The sequence below is a fragment of the Orussus abietinus genome, unplaced genomic scaffold (genome assembly GCF_000612105.2).
Source record: "Orussus abietinus isolate OABI.00-Male unplaced genomic scaffold, Oabi_2.0 scaffold38, whole genome shotgun sequence".
Lineage (NCBI taxonomy): Eukaryota > Metazoa > Arthropoda > Insecta > Hymenoptera > Orussidae > Orussus > Orussus abietinus.
Genome location: NW_019395221.1, coordinates 104,071 through 120,593, shown reverse-complemented (window position 1 = coordinate 120,593; position 16,523 = coordinate 104,071). Strand labels below are relative to the sequence as shown.

Sequence of the window (16,523 nt, the reverse complement as noted above, 5' to 3'; positions counted from 1 at the left end):
CCACGGGGTTATACCTAACGTTGACAAACTAATCCTCCCGGTACCGGGTGGTCGTAAAACACCGTTGACAAGCCGTCGTTGTACTTTCGTGGGCGTTACAGGCGATAAATATTGGTAGGTCCTCTCTCTCGCTCTTGTCATCACCCAGTGCCTCTTTCTCTCTCGGCGTTAATATACGTATTCATACCGCGCCCGTATATACTTACCTATGCGTACGTCGTCTTTATGCCATAATCGATAGGTCACTTTCGTGCTTAACACGTTCGTGCACGACAGGTACGCTCGTGGGAACGAGCCTTTAATTATTAACTCGTTTCGCGAAGTGCTCGCGATTGGCTCGCAGAAGAGGTGCGCACTTTTCCTCCCCCTGCATCTGGACAGGTATGCGCCGAATAGGTACGACATTCGCGGGACATCACCTATCATTTAGCGATAGATACCAGGAACACGGGAATAAGGGAATACGGGGTCTCCCTCGTTAAAATTTCACTCCTGCTTTCGTCGTCACCGCGGATAATTCTCGTTACACCGTAAAGTGTCGTGTTCGCGAGAACTCCCACCAATCGGTAAATAAAGATGTGAAAAATTAATCGACCTACACTATGCGGTCGACGACAAGGTTACTAACAAACAATGTAATAGAATGATTTGATTGATTTTAATCTAAAAATTAATTACGATAATAAAGTGCATTAAGAACTGATATGAAATTAATCGTGCGATTGTAAAATAACGCTAAACATGGTTAACTGGTTTAAATGGCATGACTAGATGCATGGCCGCAATATTCCGATGCTTATGAATTTTCATCGGTATACTTGAAGTCGGAGTAGTTCAAGTAATGTTTCGATACAAAATATTTATCGTCTATTATTTATCAGGTGTAATCTAAATATTGAGCCGGAGTTAATTCAAAATTGCTCTAAAACTCCCCCCTTCCCCGTCTTTCTTGCACTCCCGCCTCTCCCTTTCTCTCCCTCTCTCTCTCTCTCTCTCTCTAGCTGGTCATTTATCGTTTCGAAAAGTGCAAAGTGCTCGAACACCTAGGGAGGACATTCATACGGCTACCCTTTTCTCTCGACAATTACCAACGCGCGCGTGCCCTCGACTCGATTTTTTTTATTTTTTCATAGTCGAACCCTCGACGTTTTCCAATATAAATACGACGCTTCTTTAAGTTCAAACTTAGAAAAACCATTATTTGGAGGTGTTATCATAGGCGGTCGCGCAAGAAATCGCACCGTCCTATATTTCCTAATTAGAATTTCAGTTTATGACATGCTTAAGAGTCGCAGAGTCGTCCAAAATCGTTTTATATAAAATGAACGGTGATATTAATTTACGGCAGATCCTCAACTAGGACGTAAACTAATCGCTAACAATTAACGTTAATAATTCCCAAGCAAAAGGGTGCGATATTTCTCCCGAATACACGAATTCAAGTTATTCCAAAACCGAGATTATAAGGACAATATTTAACAGTGGTCCCTTGTCCCAACGGTACGGTAATTACCGTTCTTCGATTGTCAGCAATAAATTAAAATTTCACCTTTACAGTTGTAAAATTGATATCAATGAGAACCAAAAATATCTTACGTCAGGGTTGAAATAGAAGAATTACATTCCTACGTCCGCGACCCATACAATTCCCATAACAGTCTCCGCGACGATTTCATCCACGATGCAAAGAAAATAGCAAAATCGGTTTAATTACCGTACCTGTCACCGCGACGCCTAAGCACCCCTCTTCATTCTCCTGGACGTAATCGCGAAAAGACATCGATCTCGCAACGAGAAGCAGAATAGGTGTCGGGAGAGAAAAAGTGTACGCGCCCTCCACCCCCGGGAGAAAATCGCACCCTTCGGCCGATCGGAATCTCATCGAAGCGACCCATCGAAAAGGAAGGTCGGGGCGCGGAAGGAGGCTGGCCCCGGTTCGCCAGGGCGGCCGATCTCGTCCGTCGCTTGTTGGGCAAGGGCTCGGAGGAAAAAGCCAGCGATTGGCAAGCCGGGGTGGGCAAAGGGCGGGAGGGCTAGGCATCTCGATCGTCGGGGGATAGAAAATACGAGATCCGCTAGGCCGAGGGACCACCTAGCCAGCCTCCGTTCTTTCCTCGGCGCCCCCACCCCTGCGGGCCTACCCCCGCCCTGACCGGGCGGCGTAGCTCGGCGCGGCGGACGCGCCGGTGGGGATGGCCGCCGGGCGCCGGTTGGCCGGCGCTCTCCCACCGCCGGGCGCGGCGCCCGCCCATCCCCTCCGCGGCGTCGCGCCTCCTCCAGGCATCGCATCATCCGTTGGACGGCTCTTAGTTTCAGGTTAGGAGCCTGCTAGGACGGGTCTCTTTCTCCCTCGAGCTCGCCCGCGCGCGACCGGCCCTCCGGCGCTCAGGCCCCAGCACCCACTCGAGGCGCGCGCCCGACGCCGGACGGACGCATCTCCGACCCGCCGACGGACGAGCCGCCGGCGGTCCAGCGGCCGGAGCGGCGCCCGGATTGGCCCGCTCCGCGCCAATCGCGCGCCCGGTGCCCGCGACGCGGTCTACTCGAGTGTCGGAAGTGTCAGCCCGCGGGGCGCGCAGTGGAGGAGCGAGCGCGTCGCGCCCTATGCCGGGACGTCGACGGCGGCCCGAGCAGCGACCGAGTAACCGGACCGTGCGGTGCGACGACCACGCGAGAGGAACCATGACGCGCCTCGACGCGAGCCCCGCCGCCGCGTGCGGGGGCCGCAGGTGAGCCGAGTGGGTTTCGGGTCCGACGGGGAGCCTCGAAGCCGTCAAAGTGGCTTCGTCACTGGGGCTCCAGGGGCCGTCAGCGCCGATCGGGGCCCAGCTACTGGCTTCCAAGGGGGCCGAGGATGCGGCTGCCCCCGCCGCCACGGTCTACCACGCCAACCTGCTAGCCGGCACCAACTCCTCGGTCAGCGCGGTCCTCCACCAGCCCCTGCCGGACTGCCTCGACTCCCCGGCTTTCGGCGCCGCCATGCAGGCCTCGGCCGAGGCCAAGGCGCTCGACCTCCAGACCATGCAGTCCATGGACTGGCTCTTCAAGAAGGAGAGGATCTACCTGCTCGCCCAGTTCTGGCAACAGGTAAGGACCTCGACGGCGCGGTGACAGGTGGAGAGGAACGCTCGCGGGAGGTGACGAAGGGTGCCGGGTGACGTCTCGTGGTCGGTCCTAGGACGCGGAATGTGGGGTAGAGGTCCGTGGTCGCTCTTGTGGGGTGTTCGTGTTGCAAAATGTGTTAACTCCGCTTGAGACCGGGCCACCGCGATGGGAAATTAGATGCGTTGGGAATATTTTGACTGCCTCGCGGAGGCGATGGAAGGAGTTCAAAGGGCTCGTAGGGGGGCGAGAGGACAGATTTGGACGGTGATCCGGTTAAGTGGGAGAGAAATTAATTTTTTTTTTTTTCCTTTAGCAGGTCGATCGATTGACCCCGAAGAGTCCGTAGAAGATAGGATGTGGGTGCATTTCCCTGGATGAGTCTTTGAAATCCATCCGCGAAGGGACCCAAACTGAGTTCCTCGTTGACGCGTATTTTAAAAAGTCGCCGAAAAGATTCTCATACTTTTCGAGTCCGAGTTATTGCCGATGTACGTTGTTGGTTCATTAAATGTCAGGTGAAATCACTTATCTCTTATGTCGTCTTTGAAGGAAACAACGGTTACTATTCTAGACGTAATGATTCATTTACAGTGGATTATAAAATATGGCGTTTCCTGGTCGTGATAATCGTTACTGGGATTTGCATTTCTAAAAAAGAAAAATATGCCATTGAGGTTTTTGTGACAAACGAGGGACAAGTTCCACGTCGTTTCCTTACTTTTTCATCAACTGTGAGATCAAGGGTTTCACACTTTTATCCCCGTATAAATCGTGAAAAATATCGCAAAAATATCGCAAAAATATCGCCGGCCAGGAAGTGAAATTCTTGCGAAGAAGTTAATGTGCAGGAGTTGGGGGAACGGATCAAATATCGGGGAACGCGATGGAATTTCCATAATCGCCGGGTAATCAGAATTTCGTTCTAACATCCCGCAACACCTTGCGACCGCAAGTTACAAAATAATTAAACTCCGAAATAATTGGCGACACCGCGTAACGTCGGTCTTGTGTGCGGTTGTTTCAATGACGCTCAATTATCCACAAGAGCCCTCGTCGCTAGAGCGACATAGTCGTTCGACCAGGCGTGCACTCACGACGCACGGAATGGTTTCCCGCCTAGCTCGGATCATTTCTTCGAAGCCATTGCAGCCGATTAATTAGCCAATTTAATTAAGTAAAAAAGGTGAGGGGTCCTTTGCGAAAGTCACGAGGGAAGATCGACTTTGGGAAGTTCTAACGAGCGGCGTGATTCTTGACATCAGCGATCTCGCTTTACTCGAAATCCTGAGGTTCGGGTGCAAGTGCAAGTGCATCGAGGCGAGGGGTCGAAGTCGATGAACCTTTGAGGCACGGATTCTTCCGTCTTCCGTCTTCCATCTTCGAACCTCCCCCTACCCCTGCCTCTCGGGGAGGTAAGGCTCCGTTGCGGGGGTACAGTCAACTGCGCCCAAACCGGGCGAAATTAAGCGCCGTTTGCGAGCTACCCCCGAATACGTCCTAAATAATTGAGGATATCCCCGAAGCTTTATAAGATCGTCGGGCTCGATGGCTGAGGGCCGTTCTAAAATTCGATACCGATTCCTGGCTCCTTATCGCGGCTCGCCTCCTCTGCCGGGTCGGGTACGTGGAGCACGCCGAATTCTGACATTCGGCTCTAATTGACAGCCTAGACGTCTTTATACCAATTACGCGGCATAAATGAGGAACAAGAATTGTTGCCGAATCGGTAACCCCTGAAACCTTGTCGGTGTTGGGGAAATTCCTACTTTTGACTTTTCGACGGTACCGGGTCCTCCTGGTGGAGCTTCCCGAGGACTTGATCAAATCGTCAAAGGGATGGAAGAGAACCCATCGGTATTTATTATTGACACCGATCACGGCTTCCATCGCTATGTCCTAGAAATATGCTCAGGGGAACCTGGCACGTTCTTCTGATTTTCAAGTCTGTGAGAACTTCTGATAACATATATGCTATGACCGCCGCAGTACTATAAGTGGAAAGGCGAACCGAAGGAGTTGGTTGTACCTCAGTATTCTAATAATCCAATATTTGAGATCTCTTCGTCGATTCTTTTCCTCGCTCATTCGAGTGTGTTCCCAAGTCGTCGTCTTATATTATTATACGGGATATTCGCCTCGCGAATTCGTCGTTTCTTCCACTGGTCGATCATGTCGAGCGATCGCAACCGGGTAGGAGAAAATCTCGGCGAGGAAAGAATACCAGACCGTACTCGCTCGAGCTCGTTATATTGCTCGACTACTCGTTTCCAATAAAATACTCCCTGGTTAACAACGTGCAAACGAGGTCCGCGCGGTGCCGGTTATAACGCACGCCGGTAGGGATTGTTTGGAGCTCGCATAGTTCCATAATCGCGCCGATGGCTTGGCCGAGGATAATTTATTCAGGAAAAGGGAAGTACTCCCGGAGTGTTCCGATAAGAGTAGCTCTTAGGGAAAGTAAAAGCCAAACTACTTTCAATAAGTTTTATCAGAGACGGTAAACACCCGTCCAAACATATACACGTGAATTTAATGCAGTACCCGACTATACCGCGTCACTTGTTAAGAATGACTTTTTATGTTTTTTAATCGATACCTGAAAACGAAGTTCGGCGAGATAAGAAAACGAGCACAGTATGCGCGTCTAGTAATTGAAAGGAACGTCAAGAAGGCGAAACGTGATATATATCACGCCGGTTAGTCATAATTCCTCGAGTACCCCTACTTCGGGTATCCGATTTAAACGACGAAGGAATTCCGCCAGTTCCTGTTAAGGTTCTCGAGATAATTCATTGATACTCGCGGCAGAAGTCCCGGGATAGAAAATCAGGGCGATCGGTCGATCGTTTTTCCGCGACTCCGGTTTGGCGGAGGCGCTCTCTCTCATCCGATCGGTTCGGGCCGTGCAGAACAATTCGTCGGCGGAGATGCCGAGACCGTATCGGCTTCTATAAATATTGCGACGCCGAACGAATTCTGGGAAGGAAAAAGGGGGATCGATGTCTGGTAAGAAAGGAAAGAGAGAGGTTGACGAGCCAGAACGAGGGAGCGAGGAATACTGGAAACCGATGAAGACGGCGGACAGAGGGGGTCGGCGGAAGAGGACGCGGACCTCCGAAGACGAAGGAGGGGGGCAGGGGCGAAAAGGAAGAGAAAATAAAAGCGATTTGGCACCGCTCGTGTGCGGCAAGTGCATTGGCTCTGGTTGCGTGCATCCTCTTCCCACGGGAGCCGCTAGCTGCGCAATTCACCCGGGTTAGTTCTCCGATCCGTCAGTCAGGCCGAGCATTACCATAAGTCTGTCCTTCGGCCGGGACGTGTCTTCGAGGATCGATTTACGTCCGCGACGCGACTAGCGCGATTCGCCCGGTGACGTCATCACCGCCCCGCGCCTCGCGTACTCTTTTCGCCCGTCCGAAAACTGGACGAATGAAGGGTAAACTTCCCGGCGCCGTCTAATTCCTCGTTGAACTCGATCGAAGGGTGGCACCGATCCCGGAGTTCCCCAAGCATGCATCTTGTCGGTCACGTGAAAGGGATGCCCAGATCTCGGGCAAGCATTAAGAGGGGTAATGCTTAACAAATTCGCGACCGGCAAATTTTTCCCGTTTCAAGTACTGAGTACCGGCGAAAATAATGAAATTCCGAAACTGGATGCCGCAAGCATGTATCGTGTATCGTTATGGACATGATTCACGTCAGCGGCAACCAGGAACAGAACTTGAAAAGACGTGAATTCACGTCAGCGGTCGCGAATGCGTTAAAAGGCACGACTATTCGCGACGTTTTATAAACTGGGGCACGGTTACCTTCCACCGGTTTAAAGTAAAACGGCGATGTTTTATTTCATTTCGTCGTTAGATTTCTAATCTCGTGTAATAGCGAGTCGGCAAATTAGGGTCCTCGACGTCGAAGATCCCTGGCCGGGATCGATCCGGAAAAACAAGGGCGGATAAAGGGCGATTCGCGATACGGACAAGCGGCAGATGTCAAGGAGGGACCGTCGCCATCCACCGAGCGGTCGCCGACTGGCCGAGCTCCGGTCGCGAACTTCGGCGGCACGCGGCGCGCTCGCGGAGCGGAAGTCACGTTGACGTCGCGGCCGGCGCCGTGCGCGGCACGCGTGCGCACGCGGGTCCCGAGCGCCACGAACCGCGCTAAAGTCCCGCCCAGTGGCGCGCGGGTATTCCAGTCGAATCGTGAATGAAGTCGGGGGCCGCTAGGACGGTCTCCCGGCGGGGGAAGCGGCGTTCTCCGAGATCGGCTCCGGCGCCTCGAAACGGTCGGTGCATTTTCCGAAAATCCTTCGACGAGGGAGCGCGTCCCCGAAAAGTCCCGAATCGGCCCCGAGACGGCCGACGCTCTCAATTAGGACGAAGCCAGCCGTGAATGGACAAAAGTTTTCCCGCCACCGGGCCGGGCCGACTCGCTCCATCCTTCTCCCACCACCGCTCCGGCTCTCTCCCTCGTAGCCCCCCCTCTTCCTCCGCCCCTCCGGCCCTTCCGCCCACTCACCGGCCGTCGCCGCCACGAGGAGCCCGCGGGAGGGGGGAATCTCGTCCGCGGTTCCCGAAATCCCCGAGTGGCGGCGACACCCGCCGAGGTCGACCTATCGCTCCGTGAGTCACGAGAGAGACGGAGGTGGGGCATTCGTAAGGGGCGAGAGGAGCACCGACGGATGCTCCCGTGAGCCGGGGGGGGGCTGAGGGGGGAGCCGGCCCGACCGAGGTGCCGCCGGTAAGACGGAGCGAGACGGAGAGTCGGGGAGGGAGGGGGAACGTATCGCGGCGTGCCGACCTCGAAATAGAATAGAGGCTTATTTCGGATGCGCCGGCTCGTTGGTCTAGTCCAGGACCGGTCTAGACCTCCAGACGGGAGTGCGCCGGAGGAGGTCGCCGCGTGCGTTTACGAGTCCCGCGACGGCCGCGCCCGAGAGCCCGTCACTCCGCGCACGAGCGAAATAGGAGGATCCTCCGCGAGGCCGCGGAATCGCGTCTCTCGCTCTCGGCGGGGGTACCGCGAAGATTTGAGAAACGGATCCCCGTCATTTCGCTTCGACAAATGACGCAATGATCTTCGCTCGGAGGGACGGAACGGCGCGTATGCTCGACTTTAAGGTGGATGACGAGGAACTGGGATGAGATGACCTTAAAGAAAGAAAAAAAAATGGAGATTCTTGAAATTCTCATCTTAAGCCGATATTATTATTTTTTTGCACCGTTCTCGTTGGACGTTTCGTAAAATGTAGGGAAAAGAAAACTGCTGCATGGTTAGATGCCCCGTTTGCTTGAAAACTGATGCCTTTGCCGCGAGGGCGCACTTTCCGAGTAGTTTAATAAAGCGTCGTTCGGATCATCGCATCCGGCCGGAAGGACGTCGCTATCGATTATCGATGGAACTCTCGGACGGAGTTTAACGTCGCGATGCCTCGCGTATTTGCGTAAATCTTGTCTGCGCGGAAACTTCGGATCGGTTAACGATTTGCGGGTCAGTGGTCGCATCGACGTCGTATCGATTTCACTGGAGAAGTCGAAGCTTATCCCTGTAGATGCCTGCGACTCGGGCGACGATTTTGAAGTCGGTCGCGAGGTAAGGGGTCAATACCTGATCCTCCGGCCTCGAGGACGCGTCCCGGTGGTTGCCGGGCTATTAATAACCGAGTTTTCCCGAAGGCCGGCGGTCGGGGAGGAAAACCGAACGCGACACCCGCGGAAAGGAGTTCCGAGAGGAGACGTCCGGGAAAAGAGGCGTCGGGGACGCGTCGTTTCCGATGTTTCCACCGGCTATTTCGGGCGATACGTATACACGGGGCCTTCCTTCGGAGATTTAACATCGGGTTCTGAATCTCGGCGGGATCGTTCGGTGGCGCGTATAGGGATTATTAATGCGGCCCGCGCGTTATTTCTGAAATAAGAGATTCGAGCGAGAGGAGGCGCGCGTATAAGCCGACTCGTCCCGAGCCGAGCTACCGCCGTTCCTCTCTCGCTCCTTCTCTCTCTCTCTCTCTTCTGGCCCGATGTGTCGTGCGGGCCAAACAGTGATTCACCCACACTCTAAAAATAAGCGACACACGCGCCCGGTCCCGCGATACTTTACTACCGGCCGAGACTCCGGCGACCAGGGTGGCCCGAGTCGAGGGGATCTCCGGTATCGATGCTTATCGATCACCGGCCTCCGGCCCCCGGTGTCGGATGCTTTGCAGGGGTCCGACACCTGAGAAGAATTCACGATCCTGCTTCTCCTCCTCCTCCTCGCGAGCCTCGGGCCGCGATTTCGTGCCCTCGATGCCCCTCTTCTCCGGAGGACTCTCCGCCTCCTGGGGAAACCGATGGAAAACCGAAACCGGGGGCGATCCGAAGCGGTCCCTTGCCGTCTCGTCTCGAGGGTTTACCAAATATCGGGAACGGAAGATCGGGCACCGTTAACCCCTTGCCTTACTAATTAACTCGGCCCACGTGATCCGTGACAATTTTCAAAGTCGGCCGAAATGCCGAGGAAAGATGCTTGCAGTACAGGACAATTTTTTTTTTTAATCCGAAATTGATATTACGAGTCTGACTCGTGATGGTTACGTTTGGTCCAACATTTTTATCGCGAGGCAGACTCGTCAAAGTAGTGCAAGGGGTTAAGGTTTGCCCACCCGAAGGTTAATTTCATGAAGAAAATGACAATACCCGTCCACATCTTTCTTTTACCACGTGTACTGGCTCGCATCCATTTAACGAGGGAAGTATATATCGAAGGTCATTTTCATGAAATTGACGCGGGTCCGTAGAGGTAGGAATATAAGAAATGTCCGTAAACCTAGGGTTAAGGATTGCTTCCTGTACCACGGGTCGTGATTACGTTACCCGACGAAAATCTGATGCGTTTCGAGGTTTGGACCCAGACACGAACCACGCGGTCGCGCATCGGGCCAGGAACCTGCTACGCATCTTTGATATTTGAAGAGTTTAAACGCGCGAAAGACTATACCAGAGGTGGTCTCACGTTTCCAGATTTTTTAACGTAACGCGATCTCCGGGGGGTGACGTTAAAATCCAGGGGTGGCAGAAATGCAGCTCGGGAAGCGAAGCACTCGCCCTTCGTTATTATGCCACGTGCGAGGAGAGAAGGGTCGGGAACGTTCGTTCCTTGCCCCGGGCCTCGAGGGAGTATCGCCGATCGGGACGGTTTCGCCGCACTCCGCTTAGTAGGTTCGTCATCCACGTCGGCGGAATTTCATTCTCGAGTCGCTCGATACCCGAGGCACGGAGTGAAAGCGGCTCCGGGGAGTCTCGATAGGTCGCGAGGTGCCTCTCGTGGTCGAAAGTCGCGAAACCGGCAATTCGTCGGGCATCGATCGCTCGCGGCCCGAGAAGCCCGATATCGAGACCCGCGAGCCGAATCGCCGGGTATCGGTTTCCTCCGGGCGTCGTTCCTGGCCAGGCCGCGAGAGGGCGCAGACGTGCCGAAACCATAAACTCCCGAGGTTAGCGCGGCGACGTATGCGCCCGGCGCTAATTTGTGGGCAGAACGCGAGCGAGGGAGACCGGGAGAGAATCGGGCGGACACGGGGGAAGGAAGACGGGACGAGGGATCGGGAGGCGAAACGGTAATTTGGCACCGGTGGGCCGACGCGCCCGCGTGCGTGCGTGCGTGCGTGCGTGCGGACGCACACGGTCAGGTGGCCGAGAGCGCACGGATGCGCCAGACCAGCGGCCGCGCGACAGCACTTGGCACGGCGGAGATGCCCCTCCTGGTCGGACTTCGCGAAATCGACGATTTTAAGGGCATTCATCCGGACGCTCGAGTCGCGGCGATCAACGTGGCGAGTGCTCTTAAATTTATTTCCATACACCGAGGAGACTTTTCGGGTGCGGGAAGAGTTTAAAATAACACCTCTCGTTTCTTTCCGCAATAACCCTTCCCGGGTCTCTTGGAGGACGTAGGGAGTTTAGGGGACGTACCCGAGGATCGGCTCCCCTTAACCTCGACGACATCTCTCGCGTTTACTTCGTCCTACCGCGTGGTTGCATTTGGGGGAAGATATTATAACGCACCTCGGTCTCGAGTTCGGCCGCTCTCTATTCGCGGCACCGCAAAGGCCGGATCAACGGATTCGGGAGGCCCGAATTAGCCGGGATTAATTTCCGCACGGGCATCCGTACCTGGGGACGTCGCGAGGGGGCGCGCGCGCCGAAACCATAAACTCGCGAGGTTAGCACGGGTGCACATGCGCCCGGCGCTAATTCGTTGATAGAGAGCGCGAGATGCCGCGGCGATCGGGCCGGGAGGGGGAGCGAGCGGCCGAGAGGCCAAACGGCAAATTGGCACTAGCCGGCCGCAAGACTCGCGCGTGTTTGCGCGCGCACGCGTGCACGCGGGCTCCCGCGTGGGCTCCTGCGGGTGCGTGCGCGTGCAACAGATGCGCCGGGCACGCGAGCCGCGCGAGGGTCGCGAACCGCGGACCTTCCGGTTCGAGCGACCGCACCGTACGAATATTTGGCACGGGAACACCCCGATACTTTGGCCTCTCCGTGCTTTCTCTTTCTCCCGTTCTCTCTCTCCCTTTCCCCCGAACCGCCGACGGCCGGCCGGCCTTTACACGCGTGTACGTCCACCCTGACGCTTCCGTGACCGCGCGCGCTGCGCCGCTTCGGAATATTATTCCTCTCCGCGGCGTCCGCTTTGCCCACCTAGTTTGTCCGGTCGCGCTCTCGCTTTGTTTTTCCCCCCTTCGTCCGGTAATCGGTCTCGTCCGACCGGCCGGAAAAATAATTCCAGAGCTTTTTAGAGGTCAGGGATTCGCTCGGTTGATACGATTTCGCCGCGCCCGGGATATCGCGCCTGTCGGTCGCTTCTGTGTTTCTCCGACCTCGGAGCCGTCAAAAAGGAGATGACGTTTGTTAGCGAGGCGATGATACGAAACGGATATGGTATTCGGAATCCGCGGATGGTTCTCCTCGGCGAGGCGTTGCTCCGCGGATTTCTGCCGGTAATTGGGCGAAGAACGCGAGCATGAGTGCGAGGAAGAATTAGTATTTTCCGCGAAGTCCAGTTAATTTCAGTCCTTTAAATTTGGTCGATTCTGCTAATTGCAATTAACTTTAATGGAATCTAGACCAATTACGATATTACCCCAATTGAGGGCGTTTAATTAAATTAGCCAGTATTAGTTGATTAAAGGGAGCTGGATGTTTTTTATCGAGAACTTGATTTTCAACGAATCATTCGGAGCTGACTTAATCTTTCCATGATTTTTATTATATGTCGAGCGGAACGAAATTTTATTTCAATCGAAACGAAGACCTCGCTCGACAGAAGGAATTTGAGCCGCCACCGTGTCCTCCCGTTTACGTAGCGGATAATGAAAAACTCTTCGCAGTTCGTTCGCAAATTCATTCTTGTCGGAATAATGTCATCTTCAACGACATTGGGAATTGCGCAAGGGTGTCGGGGCCACCGGTCGCAAATAGACCTCGAAATTCGAGCCAGGGGTCGGAGCGGCATTTTCGGTGCCGGGATCGATAAGAGCATTTAGCAAAAGTTGCCCGCTCTTTTTTGGGCATCATCGGCGAAGCGAAGTTTGCTTGGAGAGCATCCAAATCCCGATTCCCGGCATGATCTCGCATCGTTCGAAACCCTAGGGGGATTCCTGGAGCGATTCCGCTTAAGTGAATTCAAAGTGAGCCGTAAACCGAGGGTCTAAATAAACTCGAGGCACGCTCCGCACAAACGAAGCTAGTCGTCGCGGCGATTTACAAGGGGCGATCGTACTGACCAGGAGTAACCGTTCGTTTCTCAAACTTACGAGCCCGCGCTGTCTCCTGGATCCTCTCCGTCTCTTCCCTCCGCTACTTCGACTGCACATTTCACCCCGATGCCAGTCTCGCGGCTCTGGAAATTTTACTCAACCTTCCCTCGGGATAAATTGATTGCGGTCTTCCCGGAGTTTGGAGATTCGAGATGATGAGTTGGGGTACAAACACGTGGCAAATAACGTCCCCGCCGCTCTCGGTCGCTTCCAAAGTAGCCCCTCGCAATTATCCTTATAAATAGGATAATCGCCTCCCCTGGAATTCAAAATATCGAGCCGTGAGTTAAATTCGCGATACCTAGAGAAAGTACTCGAGCGAGGACGTTTCGCCGCGTGGAAAATTTGTCAGGATTTAATTTCGACATCGGACGGCGAATGGTCACCTGGGTATACCCGGCTTGAGTAATTTCAGTTCTTCATTAGCCGGTTAATAATCCGGTTAATAATTTTCGTTCTCAGAGGCCGAGCTAGTTGCATGCTTCCCGCGTGTTTACCGACGCTTACGCGATACGGTTCGGATTTATGTCCGACAATGTGCAATTATAGACAGATATCGAGCTGCTTTACATGATCGGCAGATACACCGCGAAAAGAGGGATTTTGTAAGGCGCGGAGGCGCGGAGGAGCAATTACCGGGGGAAACGTGATTTACATGTCTCGTAGCCGAGGATCCTCTCGTCCGAGGAGCTTTCGGCCCTCGTCGGAGTTACGCGCGCGAGTGCGTGCACTCGAGACACACGGCGCGCGAGTCGCGTGACACGTGTGCACGGCCGGTCACGGCTCCCGGCCCGGCCTCGTATCAAGTAATGCCTATTGAAAATCGCGAAAATCATGAATAGTCATCGTATCGCCAATTAGCGGCCGCGGCATGAATATGCACGCCGTCGGCGTGGCGTCTATCGGGCGTCTGCCTTAACGTAATCATGCGACTGCTGCTCATCGGTCCTCGACCGACCTTCTTGTCGATCTTTTCCCTCCTTCGCTTCTCGACCCCTCCGCTTCTCGGCAACGAGCCATTGGAGGGACGGAGGTGCCGAGAGGGCGCACGGGATCCAGAAATTCTCACATTCCTGGGGCGTCATCCCTCCCGACATGCATTTGCCAAGTCCAAAAGACATCTCCTCGATTCGGAACACTAGAGAATTAATTTCGGCGCGAGACGTGTCGAGAAATAGGTTGACATCGTTGAACTCGCTATTTCATACGAATGGGTCACTTCCCGGTGGAAGTCGTTTATCTCTTCTTGCCTGTAATGGTAATCACCGTAAATCGATATTTTAAGGCGCGTTGATCAGTTGGTAATGTTAAGAAAGAAAATTTTTTTTTTTAATGTTTACAATTTAACGATTTTTTAAGACCTTCACGATGTACGCTCTAAGAATTGCAGCGAGGGAAGGTCTATAAGTAACTTATTTAATTATGAATCACGAGGTATGTGAAATTTCTTCTTGACATTTTTCGGTGCGTTTTGGCATCGATGGCACGCGATCCTTCCATTGACCGCGTCAACGGAAAGGAAAGAAGGAAAGGGAAAAAGAGATAATAAAAAGAGAAAATCACTGGACCATTCCCTCGATTAACCACGGATGGAGTTGATTAACTGGAGGCACCTCGATAACGAGCGGAAGTGCGGGGCAGCGATCGCTCGGCTCTCGGGTATCGCTAGAATCGTCGAGTTCGATAGTAGGCTCGACGGTGTGTCATTTCGAGCCCGAGCGCGGCGATCGATCACACGTGGGCACGTCATTCACGAAGAACCGATTGATGAAAAACGACGCTTCTCGCGTAGCCGTCGTCGCACGTGCGAGACGGCCATTCACGGCGGGTCGGTCGAGTCAGCGATTATTTCCGTACCGCGCACTTCGTGTACGTCCGTGTACGAGCGTGCGTCGAAATCAGGAGAAATCCGCATTGCCGGCGTCGTAGCCGATCGAACTCTCCGTCGCGTTATCGGTACGATTTGCGACATCCGGTCGTGGTCAATGGATGGACGAAAATTAGAGTCGTGGCCGTCTTACGAAACGGCCATTCACGACGAAACCCACCGAGTTGGCAATTACTTCCGTCCCGCTCCGAGCTCTGGATATCGGTCGCGTGGAAGCCCCGTTGATCGGATAAAGCATCTCATCGACAGAAATTTTCTGCTAAAATCGTGGCGAATGGGCGGACTTTACTTTCGTCCGCGGGTCCGTTTTATGAAACGGCCACTCGCGGCGAGACCCTCCAGGTCGACGATTATTTCCAGCTCTTGTCCATCCTGCGGCACGTTCGGATCGGGAGGAAACCGCATTAATTATTAATTGCCAGCGTCAAGGCCAATCGAACGACTTACGGGCAAGAGGCAACGGCGATTGGTCGACAAGCCGTAGTCAAGGCAAATCGGACCCGGACGGATGAGAGACAAACGCTGCCGCGACACTTTTTTACGCATGCAAATTCGCGCGGACGTGACGCGTCGGTGGATATGACCTAAGGCCATCGGTACCAATCGGCGTCCATTAGTCGTCAGGCGGGGACGTTTCGTTTTCCCGAGTCTCTTCCGCCGACAAAGCCGAGGTTTCCGATGAGGGGACGGGGTGCGGATGGGACGTAGATGGGGCATGAACAGGTGCGTCCACCGCAGTCCAAGGGGATGGAAACGAAAGAGAGAGACGGATGGATACCGGGATCCGATGGGGGTGGAAGGACAGAGACGGGTGGGGACCGGGGAGGGCAAGCCAGAGATGCGTGGGTGGAGGGAAAACAGTATAGGAACACCGAGAGGCGGATAGAGACGGGTATTGTCAAGTGCACGCGGGATTTTTAAATTGTATCTATTGGCTCGAAGCGATTGAAAGTAATTGAATGAAGCGGTCCGTCGGTTATTTACGAACGTTTAAGCCGAGCCAACTATCTGTCCATTCATTCGTCTGTCCCTTCATTCATTCATCATTCACTCGCTCCGCGTAGCTGCCGCGCAGCGTGTATGGCAAGTAGTAAAGGCCCATTCAATTGATCGGTGATTGTCTAAATTATAAGATTGCCATACAATGGCTCTCATCTCGACCTATTGGGGTCCCGTTCGCAGTTGCGTCACCACTTTAGGACCGGCTCGGTAACGCGAATTGTCCGCGATATGTCCCGATCGGGCCGTCCTAAAGTCTATGTCGATCCGAGTGTCTGGTGGGACCGGGTGGACGCCACGTAACCGGCGTCGTTTCGAGATGAGGTCGCCGAAAGAGGGCAAAGAAACGCAAAATCCCTCTTCCCGTCTCAAACGCCTCGTCGCTTGCCTTCTCTACCTGACTCCAAAATCACTGTCTAACAAAACCGTCGAGAGGACGCGATTCAACGGAAGTGTTGGCGGAAGTGCCAGCAGCGAAAACGTCACGCGACGATAATCCAAGAAGATCGACGTCGCGGCTAAAGGTACTTCCCAAAAGTTGAACGAAATCTCAGATTCGAGCTCCATTTGGCACGGAAAGCCGAAGAGACCTCCCCGTTAGTTAGACGCGTCATCCGTGCCGGATCCAGGGCGGAATTGAATTTGCCTGGATCCTCTCCGCTCGAGCTTAGGGATTCGGGAGAGGGCGAGAAAATTTCGAGCGTGCCCGACCGGGCGGCGATCGGGCGGAAGTCA

The 16,523-nt window shown here is 54.0% G+C and overlaps 1 protein-coding gene across 2 annotated transcripts in view; it reads left to right on the top strand.

The window, feature by feature from the left end:
• Nucleotides 1–2,468: 2,468 nt before the first annotated feature.
• LOC105704261 (homeobox protein cut) overlaps nucleotides 2,469–16,523 on the top strand; it is a 116,090-nt gene continuing 102,035 nt past the window's right edge. For both annotated transcript variants that reach the window (XM_012433326.2, XM_012433346.2), the window contains exon 1: nucleotides 2,469–3,087. In XM_012433326.2, coding sequence (XP_012288749.1) covers nucleotides 2,980–3,087 — 108 coding nt within the window. In that variant the 5' untranslated portion in view covers nucleotides 2,469–2,979. The remainder of the gene's footprint in view (nucleotides 3,088–16,523) is intronic.